Source organism: Gadus chalcogrammus, chromosome 18, assembly GCF_026213295.1.
Source record: "Gadus chalcogrammus isolate NIFS_2021 chromosome 18, NIFS_Gcha_1.0, whole genome shotgun sequence".
Taxonomy (NCBI): domain Eukaryota; kingdom Metazoa; phylum Chordata; class Actinopteri; order Gadiformes; family Gadidae; genus Gadus; species Gadus chalcogrammus.
Genome location: NC_079429.1, coordinates 12,248,094 through 12,265,357, shown reverse-complemented (window position 1 = coordinate 12,265,357; position 17,264 = coordinate 12,248,094). Strand labels below are relative to the sequence as shown.

At 50.1% G+C, this 17,264-nt stretch overlaps 1 protein-coding gene across 1 annotated transcript in view; it reads left to right on the top strand.

The window, feature by feature from the left end:
• Positions 1 to 17,264, top strand: part of trrap (transformation/transcription domain-associated protein) — a 121,286-nt gene that overhangs the window by 17,267 nt on the left and 86,755 nt on the right. The window contains exons 23-32 of the mRNA XM_056576640.1: positions 377 to 576; positions 2,328 to 2,545; positions 3,005 to 3,202; positions 4,001 to 4,261; positions 4,532 to 4,693; positions 5,150 to 5,246; positions 5,621 to 5,742; positions 7,174 to 7,344; positions 7,548 to 7,616; positions 9,450 to 9,470. Of these exons, the coding sequence (XP_056432615.1) occupies positions 377 to 576; positions 2,328 to 2,545; positions 3,005 to 3,202; positions 4,001 to 4,261; positions 4,532 to 4,693; positions 5,150 to 5,246; positions 5,621 to 5,742; positions 7,174 to 7,344; positions 7,548 to 7,616; positions 9,450 to 9,470 (1,519 nt within the window). The remainder of the gene's footprint in view (positions 1 to 376; positions 577 to 2,327; positions 2,546 to 3,004; positions 3,203 to 4,000; positions 4,262 to 4,531; positions 4,694 to 5,149; positions 5,247 to 5,620; positions 5,743 to 7,173; positions 7,345 to 7,547; positions 7,617 to 9,449; positions 9,471 to 17,264) is intronic.

Sequence of the window (17,264 nt, the reverse complement as noted above, 5' to 3'; positions counted from 1 at the left end):
CCGCTTGATCAGTGCCAAGTGATCCTTTGTACCACCACCGATTTCAGTTGAATTCGAAAAACATTATTTATCCCTCCTCAGGGGGGAGTCCTTGATGCGGGCCTAGTAAAAGGACACACAAACAGGACACATAAGGCATCACATGATAGGCAAACGCATAGTGGCCAATTCAGGACGTGGCAGTGACTGTGTTGCAGATGTCAAGTGTCCGGCAGTACAAATAATGACTAAGGATTTCCAAATTAAACTGGGTCAGAATTATCGCCCAAGAACACCGACATCCAAGGCATAAAAATCCTTATGTGCTGCACTTTTTTAATGCACATTCATGAACCCTCTCCCGTTTGTCTGCTCTGCCACCTCCTCCCCATCAAAGCTTTGCTGAGAAGTGGATCCCCAACGTGATCATCTCCCACCGCTACAAGGCCCAGGACACCCCGGCCCGCCGGACCTTTGAGCAGGCGCTGACGGGGGCCTTCATGTCGGCGGTGATCAAGGACCTCCGGCCCAGCGCGCTGCCCTTCGTGGCCAGCCTCATCCGGCACTACACCATGGTGGCCGTGGCCCAGCAGTGTGGTGAGGGAACCCGCTGGCTTTCATCTCGCGCTCTCTCATCTTCTGCCCTCCTCTGCTCTTAGTCCTTCTCGCTTGCCTCCCTCTTCTGTTTTCCTCTTTTATTGTTTCATTTCCGCTCCGCTCCTCTCTTTTTTTTCTCTACCCTCCTCTCCTATGCTCTCATGTCTTCTTGTCTCCTGTTCTCCCCTCTAGGCTTTTCCTATCCTCTCCTTGTCTCGTCAACTTTCCTCTCCTCTTCCCCTCTCCTTGCCTCATCTGTTTTCCTATTCTGTTATTTTCCTCTCCTTGCCGCTCTTCTCTCTTTTCCTCTCCTCCTCCCCTCGCATCCCTTCTCCTCTCCTCCTCTCCCCTCTCATCCCTTCTCCTCTCCTTCTCTCCCCCCTCATCCCTTCTCCTCTCCTCCTCTCCCCTCTCATCCCTTCCCTCTCCTCCTCTCCCCTCGCATCCCTTATCCTCTTCTCCCTTCCCTCTCCTTCTCTCCCCTCTCATCCCTTTCCTCTCCTTCTCTCCCCTCTCATCCCTTTCCTCTCCTTCTCTCCCCCCTCATCCTTTATCCTCTTCTCCTCTTCTCCCGTCTCATCCCTTGTCCTCTTGTCCTCTTCTCCCCTCTCCTCCTCTCCCCTCTAATCCCCATTCCTCTCCTCTTCACTCCTTACTTCCCTTCTCCTCTGCTCCCGTCTCATCCCTTCTCCTCTTCTCCCGTCTCATCCCTTCTCCTCTGCTCCCGTCTCATCCCTTCTCCTCTGCTCCCGTCTCATCCCTTCTCCTCTTCTCCCGTCTCATCCCTTCTCCTCTTCTCCCGTCTCATCCCTTATCCTCTTGTCCTCCCGTCTCATCCCTCATCCTCTTCTCCTCTTCCCCTCTCATCCCTCATCCTCTCCTCTCCCCCTCTCATCCCTTTTTCTCTGTCCTCCTCTCTACCCTCTCTGCTCACACAAAGAATGGCAAATGTTTCATGTATCCCTGATAAGTGTTTATGCCTTTTGTGTGCCGTACAAAGAACTCCCCCGTATCCATCTAAGCCTTCATTTACAATTGAAAGATTGTTACAAATAAAACCCTGAACTACATTTAAATCCAACGAAATGATAAAAACTGAATTTATTGTTACTTTTTTTCATCACCCCTATGCTCATGTTTCATGTAAGGTAGATTCGCGACATTACTCCACAAGCTGTTTGTTTGATGTTTTGTCACCATATCTGGGAATGAAAGAACACCATTTCTAAAGGAATAAGCGTTTGCTCTGTTTTTTCCATCTGATTCTCTAATGCATCACAACGCAGAGAGTTTCTTTGTAGGGCTGTTTTCCTTATGTGCATGGTTTTGATTAGATTTCACAGCTTTGAAGACATTTTCAACACGGGCATTGCGGAACGCTTTCTTTGCCTGGTGGTCTAAGCTGCCCATATCAAAGGCAATATGCTGGGACATATAACTTTTCCTCCTTCCTCCTTCCAATGAAAAAGTTCCCATGATTTACAGATTTTATTGGATAATCTACTTAACAGTAGCCGTTGCATTAGGTGCACTGTTTAGGGGGATCTGTTTAGTTAAACAGTTATCAACACGGTCATCACTGAAAAGATTGCCAAACACCTTTTTAATTCATCGATAATCGCCACCTCCACCCGCGTCTGCTTAAAATGTCCCCCAAATTCTGTCCGTCCCCCTGTTGTCTTTGTGTGGAAGCATTGTATTTGTGTATATATATATATATATATAACACGTTTTCTGGGTCCCCGCGCCAGGCCCCTTCCTGCTGCCGTGCTACCAGCAGGGCAGCCAGCCCAGCACGGCCATGTTCCACAGCGAGGAGAACGGCTCCAAAGGCATGGACCCCCTGGTGCTGATCGACGCCATCGCCATCTGCATGGCCTACGAGGAGAAGGAGCTGTGCAAGATCGGAGAGGTGGCCCTGGCCGTCATCTTCGACGTGGCCAGCATCATCCTTGGCTCCAAGGAGAGGGTAGGACGGACAGAGAGACAGACAGAGGTTTTCTAATTGGGCGGGATGGATGAGGGACGCCAGAAGGTCGACTGCAGAGTTCCGGGAATATTCAACTTAGTATAAGAATTTAAGAAAAGAACCAGACTTGGGGGTTGCTGAACGAGTACATTCAATATCTCAGTTTTCATCTCATATTTATTTAGTTTTTGATTAATGTATACACGTGTTTGCCTTTTTTTCCGAGAGTATCTTACAATACCTTGAGTGCATACATTCTCGGCTGGGCCCAGTGGAAATTGAACCGCTAACCATGGCAGGGTCGATGCCTTGCTCTCAGCAATTTATAAGCACAATATACCGATTCACACGAGCCATCGAGCGTTTTATTTTTATCCGCTCCTCCATTGTGTTGACGTAGTGCCAGATTTAGTAAAGGTAGGCCATCCATCATTGAACGCCCTCTCCTCCTCCCTGCAGGCCTGCCAGCTGCCCTTGTTCTCTTACATCGTGGAGCGCCTGTGCGCATGCTGCTATGAGCAGGCGTGGTTCGCCAAGCTGGGCGGCGTGGTCTCCATCAAGTTCCTCATGGAGAGGCTGCCTCTCATCTGGGTGTTGCAGAACCAGCTCACCTTCCTCAAGGCCCTGCTGTTTGTCATGATGGACCTCACGGGAGAGGTGAGGCCGTGGGGGGGTGGTGTTCTGCCTTTTGTTCTGCTCTGTTCCTTCGGTTCTTTTGGCAGAATTGCAATGTTTTTCATATTGCACGCCAAATACATCTCTCTGGGTGACATTTGGTAAATATTGAAATCAAACCTCATGACCGGATTCCACAGGTTTGCATTAGTTCAACTCTTTGCTTATTTTTACCTCCCATTTTTCCCATCCTCTGTGCGATCTGTATTCTGAAATAGTAATGTTTTGTGCTCTGTGACAGTCAATATTTGACACATCAGGTAGATTCCTTTGAGCTATTTTCCTTCATTGCGTACTCGTAACAGCAAACTGGTTAGATCTAAGTTGAGTCAACGAAAAGGTCCACTTATTGGCCAGTGTGTCGTTCAAAACAGTCCTTGAATTTGCTAGCTGGTCTTATCCAACACTCATCTAATTGGCCCGCGTGTCTTTCAGAACAACCTCTTATTGGCCAGCGCGTCCTGTAAAACAGTCCTCAACTTTGCAATTGTGTTTGGCAAACCTCCCCCCTGTGGCCCTGTGCGTCTTATAATACAGTCCTCAAATTGGCAAGCGTGTATCGTAAGGGGCAGCCTGCTTGGGCAGTGTGTCTTGTAAAACAGCCCTTAAATTGGCAAGCGTGTATCGTAAATGGCCCTTTAATCGCCCGGCGTGCCTTTTAAAACGCTCCTTGAACTCGGCCCCCTGGGTCTTCCAAATGGCGTCCTTATCGACCGGTGCGTCTCGCCTGCACACCCTCAGTGCATCCGACTCACGGTTGCCCCCCCCCGTCCCCCCCAGGTGTCCAACGGGGCGGTGGCCATGGCCAAGACCACCCTGGAGCAGCTGCTGGTGCGCTGCGCCACGCCGCTGAAGGAGGAGGAGAAGACGGAGGAGCTGCTGGCGGCGCAGGACAAGTCGTTCCACATGGTGACCCACGACCTGGTGCGGGAGGTCACCTCGCCCAACTCCACCGTGCGCAAGCAGGCCATGCACTCCCTGCAGGTGCTGGCCCAGGTCACCGGCAAGAGTGTCACCGTCATCATGGAGCCCCACAAAGAGGTGAGCCCGGGCTGGGGGGGGGTGGGGGTGGAGTAGGAGGGGGGGGGGGGGTCGAAGCTCTCTGGGTTGTTAGTCTGCAACAGTAAATCTATTGCAAGTATTAGTTAGTTAAAGCCGAATGCTAAATACTGGGACATTAAATATAAAGTTGAGAGTCAATGGTCCACTCTCTCATCTTTCTTTCTTTCGTTGTGTATCCCTTTTCCTATTCAACTGTCTCTCTCATCTAACACCTCGCTCTCTCTCTGCCCCCGATGTCTCTCGCCCCAGGTGTTGCAGGACATGGTCCCCCCGAAGAAGCACCTGCTGCGTCACCAGCCGGCCAACGCCCAGATCGGCCTGATGGAGGGGAACACCTTCTGCACCACCCTGCAGCCCCGCCTCTTCACCATGGACCTCAACGTCATGGAGCACAAGGTCTTCTACCAAGAGGTAGGCTCCTGGGGGCTTTTCCAGATTGAACTGTATGCCATTGAATGCAAGTGGTTGTTTTTTTTTGCCTGTGAGTGCTACAGCGACGCAAGGGAACACACACACATACACACACACACACACACACACACACACACACACACACACACACACACACACACACACACACACACACACACACACACACACACACACACACACACACACACACACACACACACACACACAGAGAGAGAGTATTACTCTCACTCACTGTGTCTTACACTCGGTCTCTCCCCCTCACACATTATTGCACTTTCACAAACTCACACATACTCACTCACACAGATTGAGCGCAGCCTCTGGGAGAGAGGCTGCGCTGTCCCACTGTTATGGCAATACGGAGACTGTCGACATGTGCTTGGTTCTTTTTTTTTCTTCCTCCTGACCTTTGACCCCTCCGCCCCTGCCCTCCAGCTGCTGAACCTGTGCGAGGCGGAGGACGCGGCCCTGATGAAGCTGCCCTGCTACAAGAGCCTGCCCTCCCTGGTCCCCCTGCGCATCGCCGCCCTCAGTAAGTTCGGCCCTAGTGGCTCGGCACTCTGGGATTCACACGCCCTGAAGGTGTTGGCGGTAATGCTTATGAACAAGCTGCACCCAACCCCCTCATGAGCTGTGTGGTTGGCTAACAGGCTGCTGTTTCTCTCTTTCTCCACTTTAATCTCTCTTTCTTCCACTTCTCCCCTTTTAATCTATTGTTCTGCCCTTTTTATCTCTTTTCTCCCCTTTTATCACTCTTTCTCCCCTTTGTATCTATTCTCTCGCTCTCTCGCTCTCTCTCGCTCTCTCTCGCTCTCTCTCTCTCTCGCTCTCTCGCTCTCTCGCTCTCTCTCGCTCTCTCTCGCTCTCTCTCTCTCTCGCTCTCTCTCTCTCTCTCTCACACACAAGATGCCTTGGCGGCCTGTAACTACCTGCCCCAATCGAGGGAGAAGATCATCGCGGCCCTCTTCAAGGCCCTCAACTCCACCAACAGCGAGCTGCAGGAGGCGGGCGAGGCCTGCATGAGGAAGGTCAGTGCCACGGTTAGCGAATGAGCAGGTCGAGCCTCTCCTCCATCTGTGTTCTTCTACTTACTGATGACACTCACCGCTGCCGGCACCCATTTGATCCACATGCGTTGTTTATTATGTACACGTCTCTGTTCCTGCACCCTCTTGAACTGTTTTAATATTAACAGTCGCCCAAAATAATGTGTTATCATCGGGTCAGACACGTGTACACCGCTGAAACCCCTCCGTGCTTCGTGTTTTAAAAGCACAACGGTCTATCGTGGTCCACACAGTGCATTCTATTAATGTTTTATGATCGGTTTTCATATCTTGGCCGGGGTTGTTCCCGCAGTCTGCTCTTTAACCACGCACTCCCTGCCAACCGCACATGAATCGCTCCTAATCCATCCATCACACTCACTCTGCTTTATAGACATTGACGTTTCCTGCGCGCACAACAGTTGCGCTACACGAAGCGTTTGTAAGTATGCAGCACGTGTCGTTTTTAGCATTTAGATGGGTTGGAACTGGAACTGGGAGGGACACGAGAGGGGTGTCAAAATGTTGTTCACTTGCCTCCCGAAAGCCAACCATTCCTGTCTGCGACGTGTCATTCAACACCCCCCCCCCCCCCCCACCAAATCGACTTCCCAACCCTATCCACTGCACTGGTCCATCAAATATCCTGCTCCCTGCTCTTGTCACTCCTCTTCCTGCTCTGTCTGCTTCCTCTTCTCCTGCCCAATCTCTGGTCCTCCTCTTTGCTCCCATTCTTTCATTTCTGCCCCTGCTAACACTAATGACCATTGCCACCAGCCGATCGATACAGGATGGAGTGTTTGTTCCCTGTGCTGAGAACGAATGTGGTCGCTGTGCATCATCAACTCGCCAAGCCTCTCTCTCACACACACACACACACACACACACACACACACACACACACACACACACACACACACACACACACACACACACACACACACACACACACACACACACACACACACACACACACACACACTCTCTTCCTTATCTGTGGGAGTGTGCCCTGTCCATTTCCATTTGGTGTGTGTGTGTGCGTGTGTGCGTGACTGGCCCTGCCCCTGCTTTTCTGGGGCCTCGATTCTTTTAATGAAGACACAGGAGGCTGAGGATATGGTGTCCAGTGATCTTGGAGGTCTTGCAAGGCCAGCGCTAATGCCACAGCGATAGCAATGCTGTTAGTTCTCCCAGTGTGTGGATCCCATTTCTGAGCCCACGCATTTCTTAACCGTTCTCTACTGCTCTACTGATCTTGTAGCCAATTAACGAGAAAAATAAATTGGTTTTGGCCAAATATGTTCGTAATAGCGGCAACATTTTATCGATTTGTTCTCCTAATTTCTTGTTAACGGTCATCCTTGCGAAAAATGTGTTTGCACGCACGGTGACGCATAACGTTCCGCCCCGCAGTTCCTGGAGGGCGCCACCATCGAGGTGGACCAGATCCACACTCACATGCGCCCCCTGCTGATGATGCTGGGTGACTACCGCAGCCTCACCCTCAACGTGGTCAACCGCCTCACCTCCGTCACGCGCCTCTTCCCCAACTCCTTCAACGACAAGTTCTGCGACCAGATGATGGTGAGCGCTTTGATCCCCAGGGCACCGCAGGTTCTTGGGTGGACGAGAATTGACGGCACCATTGTGACTCATGACTTTCTTTTCAATGTGTATGACTTGTAGTCGGGGATAGATTGCCTATAGTCGACTCGACATCCGTTTTTTGTTTATTTTTGACTCTCCTGAACTGTTTCTCTCTCTCCCTCCCTCTCGACCCCTCCCAGCAACACCTGAGAAAGTGGATGGAGGTCGTGGTCATCACGCACAAGGGAGGCCAACGCAGTGATGGAAGTGTGAGTACCCCCCCCCCCCCCCCCCCCCCCAGAAATCATTAGAATCTGTCGGTAACGTGAACCCCACCCCCCTTCGGTCGTAATGAAAAACGCCTTCTGCCACACTGCGCTCCACCGCGGGCCGGCCCCTGGGCTCTGAGACGATACCATTTGGAGGTAGAGCTGCTGAAAGCTGTCAAGACTTAGGGGGGCCCCCTGCCCCCTTTCTCTTTGTGTTGAACGGATCTATCCTGCTCAAGCTAAATGTGTCCCACACGGACATCGGCACACACACACACTCACACACACACACACACACACTCACTCTCTGTAGGGGCCCGGTCCCCGGTGAGTCATGAGTGGCCATATTACAATCAATGATTAATTAGGCGCCTGGCAGGCGGCTGAGGGCCGTGCGCCTCGCCACGGGGCCCTCATTATCTTCCGACAGATAACCTTGTAGAGTTGGGAGGAAAAGAGGGGAAGGAGATAGGAAGTGGAGAGGGAGGAGGAGGGGAAATCAGGTTGTGTGTTGGGGTGGGCCGAGTGGAACGGTTTTGCATGAAAGGAAGTATTGATGATCATTTGGAGCACGGATGGGATTACCTGTTCGGATGTGGGGGATTACACTCAAGGGGGGAGGGGGTAGATAAAGGAGGGGAAAACGGACCGCCGAGCCAGCGCCACGCGTCCCAGGATTCAGCACCTCGCTTGACCGCACCGGGGTCTTTATTCTCTCCCTTCTTCAGACATTGAAATTCCTCCTTGTCTCAGACCTCAGACAACTGAGCGTAATGAGATGCAAATAGGCTGAGGCACGGGCACACGCACGCGCACACGCACACGCACACAAGTACAGACAAACCCACACCCACACGTACAGACAAAACCCCCCACACACACACACACGCACGCACGCACAGTCGCACACACAGCCCTGTGTGAGGCGGTTGACAGCCGCTTGGCGGTTACAATAAGGCCGGTCAGGCAGGTCAGCCGGCCGTACTCCTGGGTGGATGGGGAAGGCAGGTGCCAGCAGAGAGAGGGATAAAGTCGAGGGCAGGTCCGCGTCGCCTTCTTCCTTTAGCCATTAATTCCTGGGGTCAGCCGGTAGATGTTTAGTCAATGCCGCTAAATCCTTTGTCCAATTAGCGATTTCGAAGGGGATGTGGAATGGGGTGTTGCAGGGTGTTATTCTGTGTTCAGTATGCGACGACAATAACGTATTATACTTGTGCAATACAAGGCGGACTAATAATGAAAAGGTATTTTTTTTTTAAAGAACGAGGCTAGGGTTCAATGTGGACGCCCGTCGGAAATTCAATGTGTAATTCTGGCAGCGTGGAGGAGTTTTTAGCTCCGCGTTGTCAAGGAGAGTTTTTGTCCAAATGCCACCCGTTCCTTTGGCAACCCACTCACCCGGTGATATTTTCGGTAACCCGTCGGGGGAAAAAAAAGCGGGAGATCCACTGGAAATCATGAGGAAAGGTTGCGGCAGTCTGTTGACAGTTAACATTTTATCCCCTCCCCTACTTTCCATGTACAAAATACAGACATCATTTAAGTCCAAATATAGGACATTTGTATCGACTGAGCCCCCATCTTAAATCACTTCTTTAATAACGACAAATAACTCAATGTCCTGATATGTGTATCTGACTCTCTCTGTAAAACCAACCCCCTCATCTGAATGTTTAAACCACTAGGACCCACTGTCTAATGATATGCATAAGGCCAACTTGTCATCACTCATGGCTTGGGTTCAGAAAGATGTCGAACACAGACACACACACACACGCGCACACACACACCTCTTTTGACTCTCCTAACTGACCATTGTTTGTTCCGGTACAGCCTGCATTGGAAGGTGTTGAGGTGAGACCTGGTTTGAGGTGGAGCCCTCTATTGGTGGCTCCTTGTCAGTGACTGACTGTTCCCAGTCAAAATCAATGTTGTGGTGTTAGTGAGTTCAACAGATGTCATGTTCTGTGGTGATAGTGATAGTGGTGGTGACTTTCCCTGTAGTTGTGTGTGTCTGTGGTTGTTCCCCCGGGAAACCCTGTTTCTTGTCGTGTGTGTTACAGTAACAGCCTTTGTTTAACGGTTAACCAAAGCACTCATTCCTGATGCCGGTTTCCCTCTCCGTTTCCTGAATGTTCGGGCTGACCGATATCGTCCCGATACTTTTCCACAGTGGCTGTGCTACCTGCCTGTACCTTTCCCCTGCAAGCCTCTCCCTTCCTTCACATCCCTCTTTCATTTCTCGTTATTCATCTGTCTTTATCTCCGTCCCCCGCTCTCTCCCTCCAGGAGATGAAGATCTGCTCGGCCATCATCAACCTCTTCCACCTGATCCCCGCGGCCCCCCAAGACCCTGGTCAAACCCCTGCTGGAGGTGGTGATGAAGACGGAGAGAGCCATGCTCATCGAGGTGGGGACTGACTGTCGGTCTCTGTTCGGTCAACGGGCCACCCGCTCTGTAGCATGGACTGGATATAAATCGTTATACCTCCATCGGCCGTTGTGGCCTGGATAAAGCCGTCTCTTTTTTTAATAAGATCGATCATATATGCATAGCATTTTTTCCATTTTTTTTTTTCCAAATCCTCAGAGGTGCTCCGCCGATAATCCTCTTATATTTGAGTGACTCATGCTAGGATAATGAGCCTGGTAATCCACTTAATCCTCCCATCTAATCTGATGGCGACTCGGGGCCTCGCTGGAAGTGCCGCCCACTTCCTGCCGAGGAGTTCCCTCCGCGGAGGAGTGATGGGAGCTCTCGTTCATGTGGTCACTGGCCCCGCCGCACCGTCACCACACCCCCTCTGTCCCGGGCCAGGCGCTTCAGCGGGAGGCGTTGAGTTATTAGTTCACTCTGTAGTGTTGCCCTCATTTATTTAGCAGTTTTTCATGCAGCACACACTTGGAGCGATGCAAAGCTGTGTCATGCAGTATTAATTCATGTTGGGCGGGGGAGTGTGTGTGTGTGCGTGCGTGTGCGTGTGCGTGCGCTGACAACAGATTGCAAAACAGTGTTTTGTCTCTCCCCTTGCGCAGGCGGGCAGTCCGTTCCGGGAGCCGTTGATCAAGTTCCTGACGCGCCACCCGTCTCAGACGGTGGAGCTCTTTATGATGGAGGCCACGCTGAACGACCCCCCAGTGGAGTCGCATGTTCATGGTCAGTCACCGCCTCCCCGACCCCCTCGCTCTCTTCCTCCCCTCGTCGGACAACACTCTCCCCTGTCCAGATGACGGTTTTATGGCGGCTTCTGTGATGTAATAACTTTCTCAGTGGAAGATATATTTAGTCGCACTCGCAGCGCCCCTTGTTCGTTTCCGAAGGGGGACCTCTGTGCTCCATTGACAACTGTGTAACTCAGGTGTTCCCAGTTACACAAGTCCCACACTGAACTGTTAATGGAGGCCTTTTCATCCCGTTCTGCGTCAACACAGGCTAACAATGCGCTACTGCTCTACACTCACGAGTCCATACTAATGTATGATTTTTGAAAGTCATTCAAAGCTGATTTAAATATTCATAAAACGCCTTGGATTTGACTTGTTGTGTGCTGAAACCCTCTCATGAATACGCGTCCGTCGGTCCCAATGAATATGCAGAGCTTCCTGAAACACAAGGATGCCAAGCCCCTGAGAGACGTTCTGGCCTCCAACCCCAGCCGCTTAGTCCCCCTGCTGGTGCCGGCCGGCACTGCGGCCCACGTCCGCCCGGGCTCCCCCTCCACCACCACAGCCAGGCTGGACCTGCAGTTCCATGCTATTAAGGTGCTTCACAGACACACAAGCACAAACACTCATGGCATTGTGATGGGCACGCACACGCATCCACACGCTTGCGCACACACACACACACCACACACACACACACACACACACACACACACACACACACACACACACACACACACACCACACACACACACACACACACACACCACACACACCACACACACACACACACACACACGTGCAGACACGAGCGCAATGCAAATTATTTTTAAATCGGGCCGAGGACATATGCACAGACAAACAAACACTGGCACTTTCGCAAATCTCTTCTCATTATCAAAAAACAACAATCCGTCCAAATCAACTGGAGCGATCTTGTTTTTAAATTATTATTCAAATTCTTTGTCTCTAGCACTGCAATGCCTCCTTTTTTTTTATGAACAACACAAGCCTTTTTCTAAACCTACCCAACCCCTTTCCCCACGGCGGCCAGATCATCAGCATCATCGTGAAGAACGACGAGGGCTGGCTGGCCGGCCAGCACTCCCTGGTCAGCCAGCTGCGCCGGGTCTGGGTCAGCGAGGCCTTCCAGGAGCGCCACCGCAAAGACAACATGGCCGCCACCAACTGGAAGGAGCCCAAGCTGCTGGCCTTCTGCCTGCTCAGCTACTGCAAGTAAGGGCACTGAAGTCTTGAGACCTTTCTTTTGGTTGTTCACTTGGATGTTCTTTTTTGGTAAGCGAGGTGGGTTGGGAGGTGAGCTCACGGGTACGTTGCTAGCTATTTTTCTTCCTGTGACCTACAGGTTCTCTACCTATTTTAGTTTCCCTTTTACATGAGGTGTCACATATGGGAGGCAGTGTTTCTATGAAAGGTTTTCTTAAGACGCTTGACAGCGTGTGAATGTTCATATGTTGACTTCATTACTTCATAAATGCAAATTAAATGCAAAGTTGCTTGCAAAAAGTTGATGGGTTATTCGGGTCATTCGCCTCCTCTTATAGTTCCAACCGCCGATTCGATATCCAACATTGCACTAAGTTGTCGAAGCTAATTTCAAAATTTAAAACGATTCCTCTGAAAAGACCCTTACCACGGACGCCGGGCCCTCATTCCTAAAACCTGGTCCACCCAGCCCCTCTAAACCCCCCTCTCCTCCACCCGCAGGAGGAACTACCTGGAGATCGAGCTGCTCTTCCAGCTGCTCCGGGCCTTCAGGGACGCTTCCTGTGCAACATGACCTTCCTCAAGGAGTACATGGAAGAGGAGATCCCCCGCAACTACAGCATCGCCCAGAAACGGGCCCTCTTCTTCCGCTTCGTGGAGTTCAACGACCCCCACTTCAACGACGAGCTCAAAGCCAAGGTGAGGGTCCTACTTTTGAACGGCTCGGGTTGTATTGCTACGGGGGAATTGGGTCGTCTTTGAACGACACAATTTGAAGTCTGACGTCTCGCTGTTTTGGCCATGAATCCATGGAGTTTGCTTTGTAGGTTGTATATCCAACACTAATGTTTGAATGAGAAAGGTTTTGAGTTAGTTTGCAACTTTAGAGTACTTATTTTTGAATTTTACATATTGGAAAGCAAGACACTTCCATAGTCCAAAAACTATAATAAAGTAAATGAATGAATTGTGGTTTAACCACAACTGTTTGTAGTAACTTAGGTATATGCTGGCCCTCTTTTTAATCCTTCCAAGATAAAACGGCTTCCATGATAATGATATCATATTGGCGAGGCGTTCTTGCAGTTGTGTGTTGAGCTATGTGAACTTTACTGTGGATGTATTGTAGCTCAAACATTGGATGGAGTGAGCCATTCGTTTTTAGTTTTTTTTTTTGTGGGTATCTCTGAATGTCTGCGTAGCTCACAAATGAATCGCTCTCAGCGCGCCACTCCATCCGCCCAGCCGGCATTCCAATCAGCACCACTGCTTTCTAATTATACTCTCTCACACACTCACTCACATGCTCTCACACACACGCACATGGCATCAGATCAGTGCACCGATGGGCACCGATTTTGCTGGCTGTGGAGTTTGGCAGGAGGCTGGGCGGTCGTAGCCCTGGCAAGTTCTGACGGGTCGGTGGGAAAGGACTGGTCTGCCACAGTCCAGCACACAAACACACACTCACACTGAGATGCCTACTCACAGATGCCCGCACGCAGGCACATTCAGTCACACACACACACCCACAAAGATACATGCAGATAAATGCGTGCACCACAGATAAACAAGCACATGCTCAGACTTTTAGTTGCGCTTTTTTTTTTTTCTTACACACATGCAAACCATTCTGCTGTGTCCCTTCACACACGCATATGAAATCATTTGTCTTTTCACACACAAGGCCTTACCGCCTCATTTATTAAACACACACACACACGCACACACCCCATTAGTCCGACAGGACCTCATACAAGGACCGCGGTGGCTGACGCGAGCAGCGCCCGATGGCGGGTCCTTCCCAGTCGTGTTACAGGCAGAGCATGTTGTCAGCACGGCATATGGATTTTTGTGAAAGGGACGACACGGCAAACCGATAGAGCCGGAGGAAAGGGAGGAGGCATGGGTGTTCGGCAAAGTCATCACGCCCAGCGTCCCCGGCCCCCCACACCGCGCTTGATTTTACTTTATTAGTATTATTATTATTTCCCCGAGGTATCGGTGACACGCGCTCGTACGCGCGCGCACACACGCAGCTTGGTTCTGCTCCTATCGTTGTTTTCTCCTCTTAATTGTGCTCCTCTGGCGAGTAGCAGATGCTAGCTTTTGTTGTTTTCCGCACCGTCTTTGTGATGGAGAGATGTTGGCCTCTGAGGGAGAGGGGGCGCTGGGGCGAGAGAGGGCAGCAGGATGAAAGGTGATCCATACTAAGTACTTAGACATACTTTCATTTCATTGCAAACAAGTGAAAGTCATTTTTGAAAGGGTCTTTTTGAAAGCACTTTTCCTTCTGGGGTACTCGATTAACTGTGTCTTTAAAGACAGATGGGGCACTGATGGAATATTCTCCCTTTTACAAGAGAGGGAAACAGCCAGTGCAAGGTCAGCAAAACACTCAGAATGTCACCAGCTCACCTCCTGCTGTTCCACTGTCGTGCCAGGCAGCAAATTCTTTGTTTGACTTCCCGCATGCATTTTGCCCCTCCTGACGTGAGACATATTGTTTATCGTGTATAAATATGTAAATCATATAATAATGTTGACCTGAAATGAAAAAACTGTTTAGTGATTTTAGTTTATGTCTACCCCCAGATAACATCAGGGGGGGGGGGAGACATAAAGATTCAAAACCTGAAACCAGGGTGGTCTCAGACTTTGAAAACCCCGTCCGTTTCAACTCATTGCCCTGCCGTCAAACAAAGCGATTGAGTAAAGTCCCTTTGTGGGCCCTGGTCCAGACCAGGCATGATACAAGGTGTCTCTGTTCAAGTGGACTTGGCCCACAAACAGGGATGAAACCTGGCCCTCGCTGTCGGCGCCGCGCCCCCACCGCGACTCGGCCGGCGCTCTGAAGCGTGCTAAAGTACTTCCGTTTAAGATTCATCCCGACGCGGCCACCACACGGAGAGCTGTTGGTTAATTATCTTCTTAGCCTAATACATATTCCGGGCCCCACGCATCCACCTCCTCCCTAAGCTGGTTTGGCTATGGACGCACATACACACAAACACACGCGCGCACACACGCACGCACTCTGGGCCATTATTTGTTTAGCCGGGTAGTAATGGGATCCAATATAATTAAAGCACAGCTGCAGAGAGCGGCGGGCTTCAAGCTTGGAGGTATTTTCCTCACTCATCTTCCACACATGCGCACACGCACACTCACTCAAAGACAGAGGGTGCCATACTAATCATCTAATGGCGTTTGTAGTAATGCGCGGTGACGTTGGAGTGATTGATATCACAGAGGCCTGGAATTAATAGGACGAGATGGGAGTGACAAAGAGACAGACGGGCCATGCATCCGCTCGGCTGCTTGTGTGTGTGTGTGTTCTTATGTGTCTACCCGTGTGTGTGTTTGTGTGGGGATGCACTGTGTGAATGTGTGAAAGTATGTGTGTTCTCTGAATGTGGGATTGGATGCGTGTTATCATGTGAATGTGTGAATCTCGTGTGTGCTTTGTGTTGGGTGTGTGTGTGCATGTGAATAATTCGCCATCGAAGAAGGGGGAACATATGCCTGCGCCGACGCCCCTATCCCACAAAGCACCACCCTGTCCTCCTCTATGATGGATGGAGTGCCGAGTTCATTAGGAGATAGAAGGCCCCTGTTTAATAAATGCAGTCGTTAGCTCCATTGTACTGGGTGTTATTCTGCCGTTTACCACTTCATCAAGCCTTTGTCTACAGAGCGCTGCGGCGTCGTCGTTTGTGGAAGGGGGGGGGGAACTCGGGAAGCAATAAAAATAAAATGCGTCGTACATGTATGAAGATGTAGATGGTTGGATCGTTATGTGTGGATGGATCGTTGTGTGTGTGTGCGCGTGTGTTATTGATAAGTGACTCTGGTACTTTCCTAACATACATCTTTTCTTTTAGACTGAAGGCGAATGGCGATCTATTCTTTTGGACATTATGAGTGAGCTAGCTAAGTTCTCTGCCTGTATATTAAGCCTGTTTCAAGGTTTACATAGCGTAGTATTGAAAACAACTACTTTTTAGTTGAAGGATTTGCAAGCGTTGAATCAAGATCAATTATTTTGATCGGTTTCTACGAACAACGTTTTGTTTACAACACATTCATTTCCCAAAGAGTCGGCATGATTTCCGTGCCGTGTCAAACGTTTTCGTGAACATTTAATCAAGGTTATAATTTAGTCATTCATGTGTGTCTACGCTGTTGTTCGTCTCGCCATCAATCTTTCCGAGCTATTGCGTGCGCGTTCGATAGTGCTACGCGGTACTCGTGTTTTTGTATTCCCCCATTCCGTGGCGTGTGTTTAATGCCTTTGGATGAACCGCTCAGTCAGTCAGACTTTGTTCACGTACAGAATGAACAACCGAATGGCGCAAACACGTAGTCGAAAATGTGTTCTTTTTTTAATGAAGTTCTTCTGATGTTTTATATTTTACATAGCTGCTGATCATAATGTGATTTTACGCATGCAATTAATAACGAATGGATTTCTGAAATGTTTTGTTAAATAATTCCATTGAATGTATAAGAGACGTAATTCAAAACAACTCATTAATCCAGTGTGTTTATTCATCTCATTGTAATACACTGTAATACGCTTAAGGCAATGTATTCAGCCCTCTCGGAGTGTTTTACCTTCATATGTTTATGCGCAGTACAAACAAGTATACATGCATCATTAATTAAGAGGCAGACTTTATCATGGCCGACTGTTGGGTTTAAAAAATCGAACTTGGAGGGAAGGATATTCGCCAGAGAGGGTTCAGCGCAGAGTTCAGGTTGAATGTCAACTGTGCTGAGTTCAAGACGTCCACGGCATGAATGAACAAACACGTCACCGCTTTGAGGTGTGTGTGTGTGTGTGTGTGTGTGTGTGGTGTGTGTGTGTGTGTGTGTGTGTGTTTGTGTGTGTGTGTGTGTGTGTGTGTGTGTGTGTGTGTGTGTGTGTGTGTGTGTGTGTGTTCCTCTCAGGTTCGCCCCAAGGTTACTAAGCAAAGTTTTGATTTTCCCCCTGTTGAGTCTCTCTAATGCGTGTGTGTGCCCCCCCCCCCCTCAACTCTCTCCAGGTGCTCCAGCACATCCTGAACCCGGCCTTCCTCTACAGCTTCGAGAAAAATGAGGGGAGCTGCTGCTGGGACCCCCAAACCCGGAGGGCGACAACCCCGAGCATCACCAGCGTCTTCATCACCAAGGTAACGCACGCGCCAACACACTACCGCCTGGGTTTTCTCTTCACTTCCTCCCCTCTCTCCCCTTATGTCCCACAAGTCATAA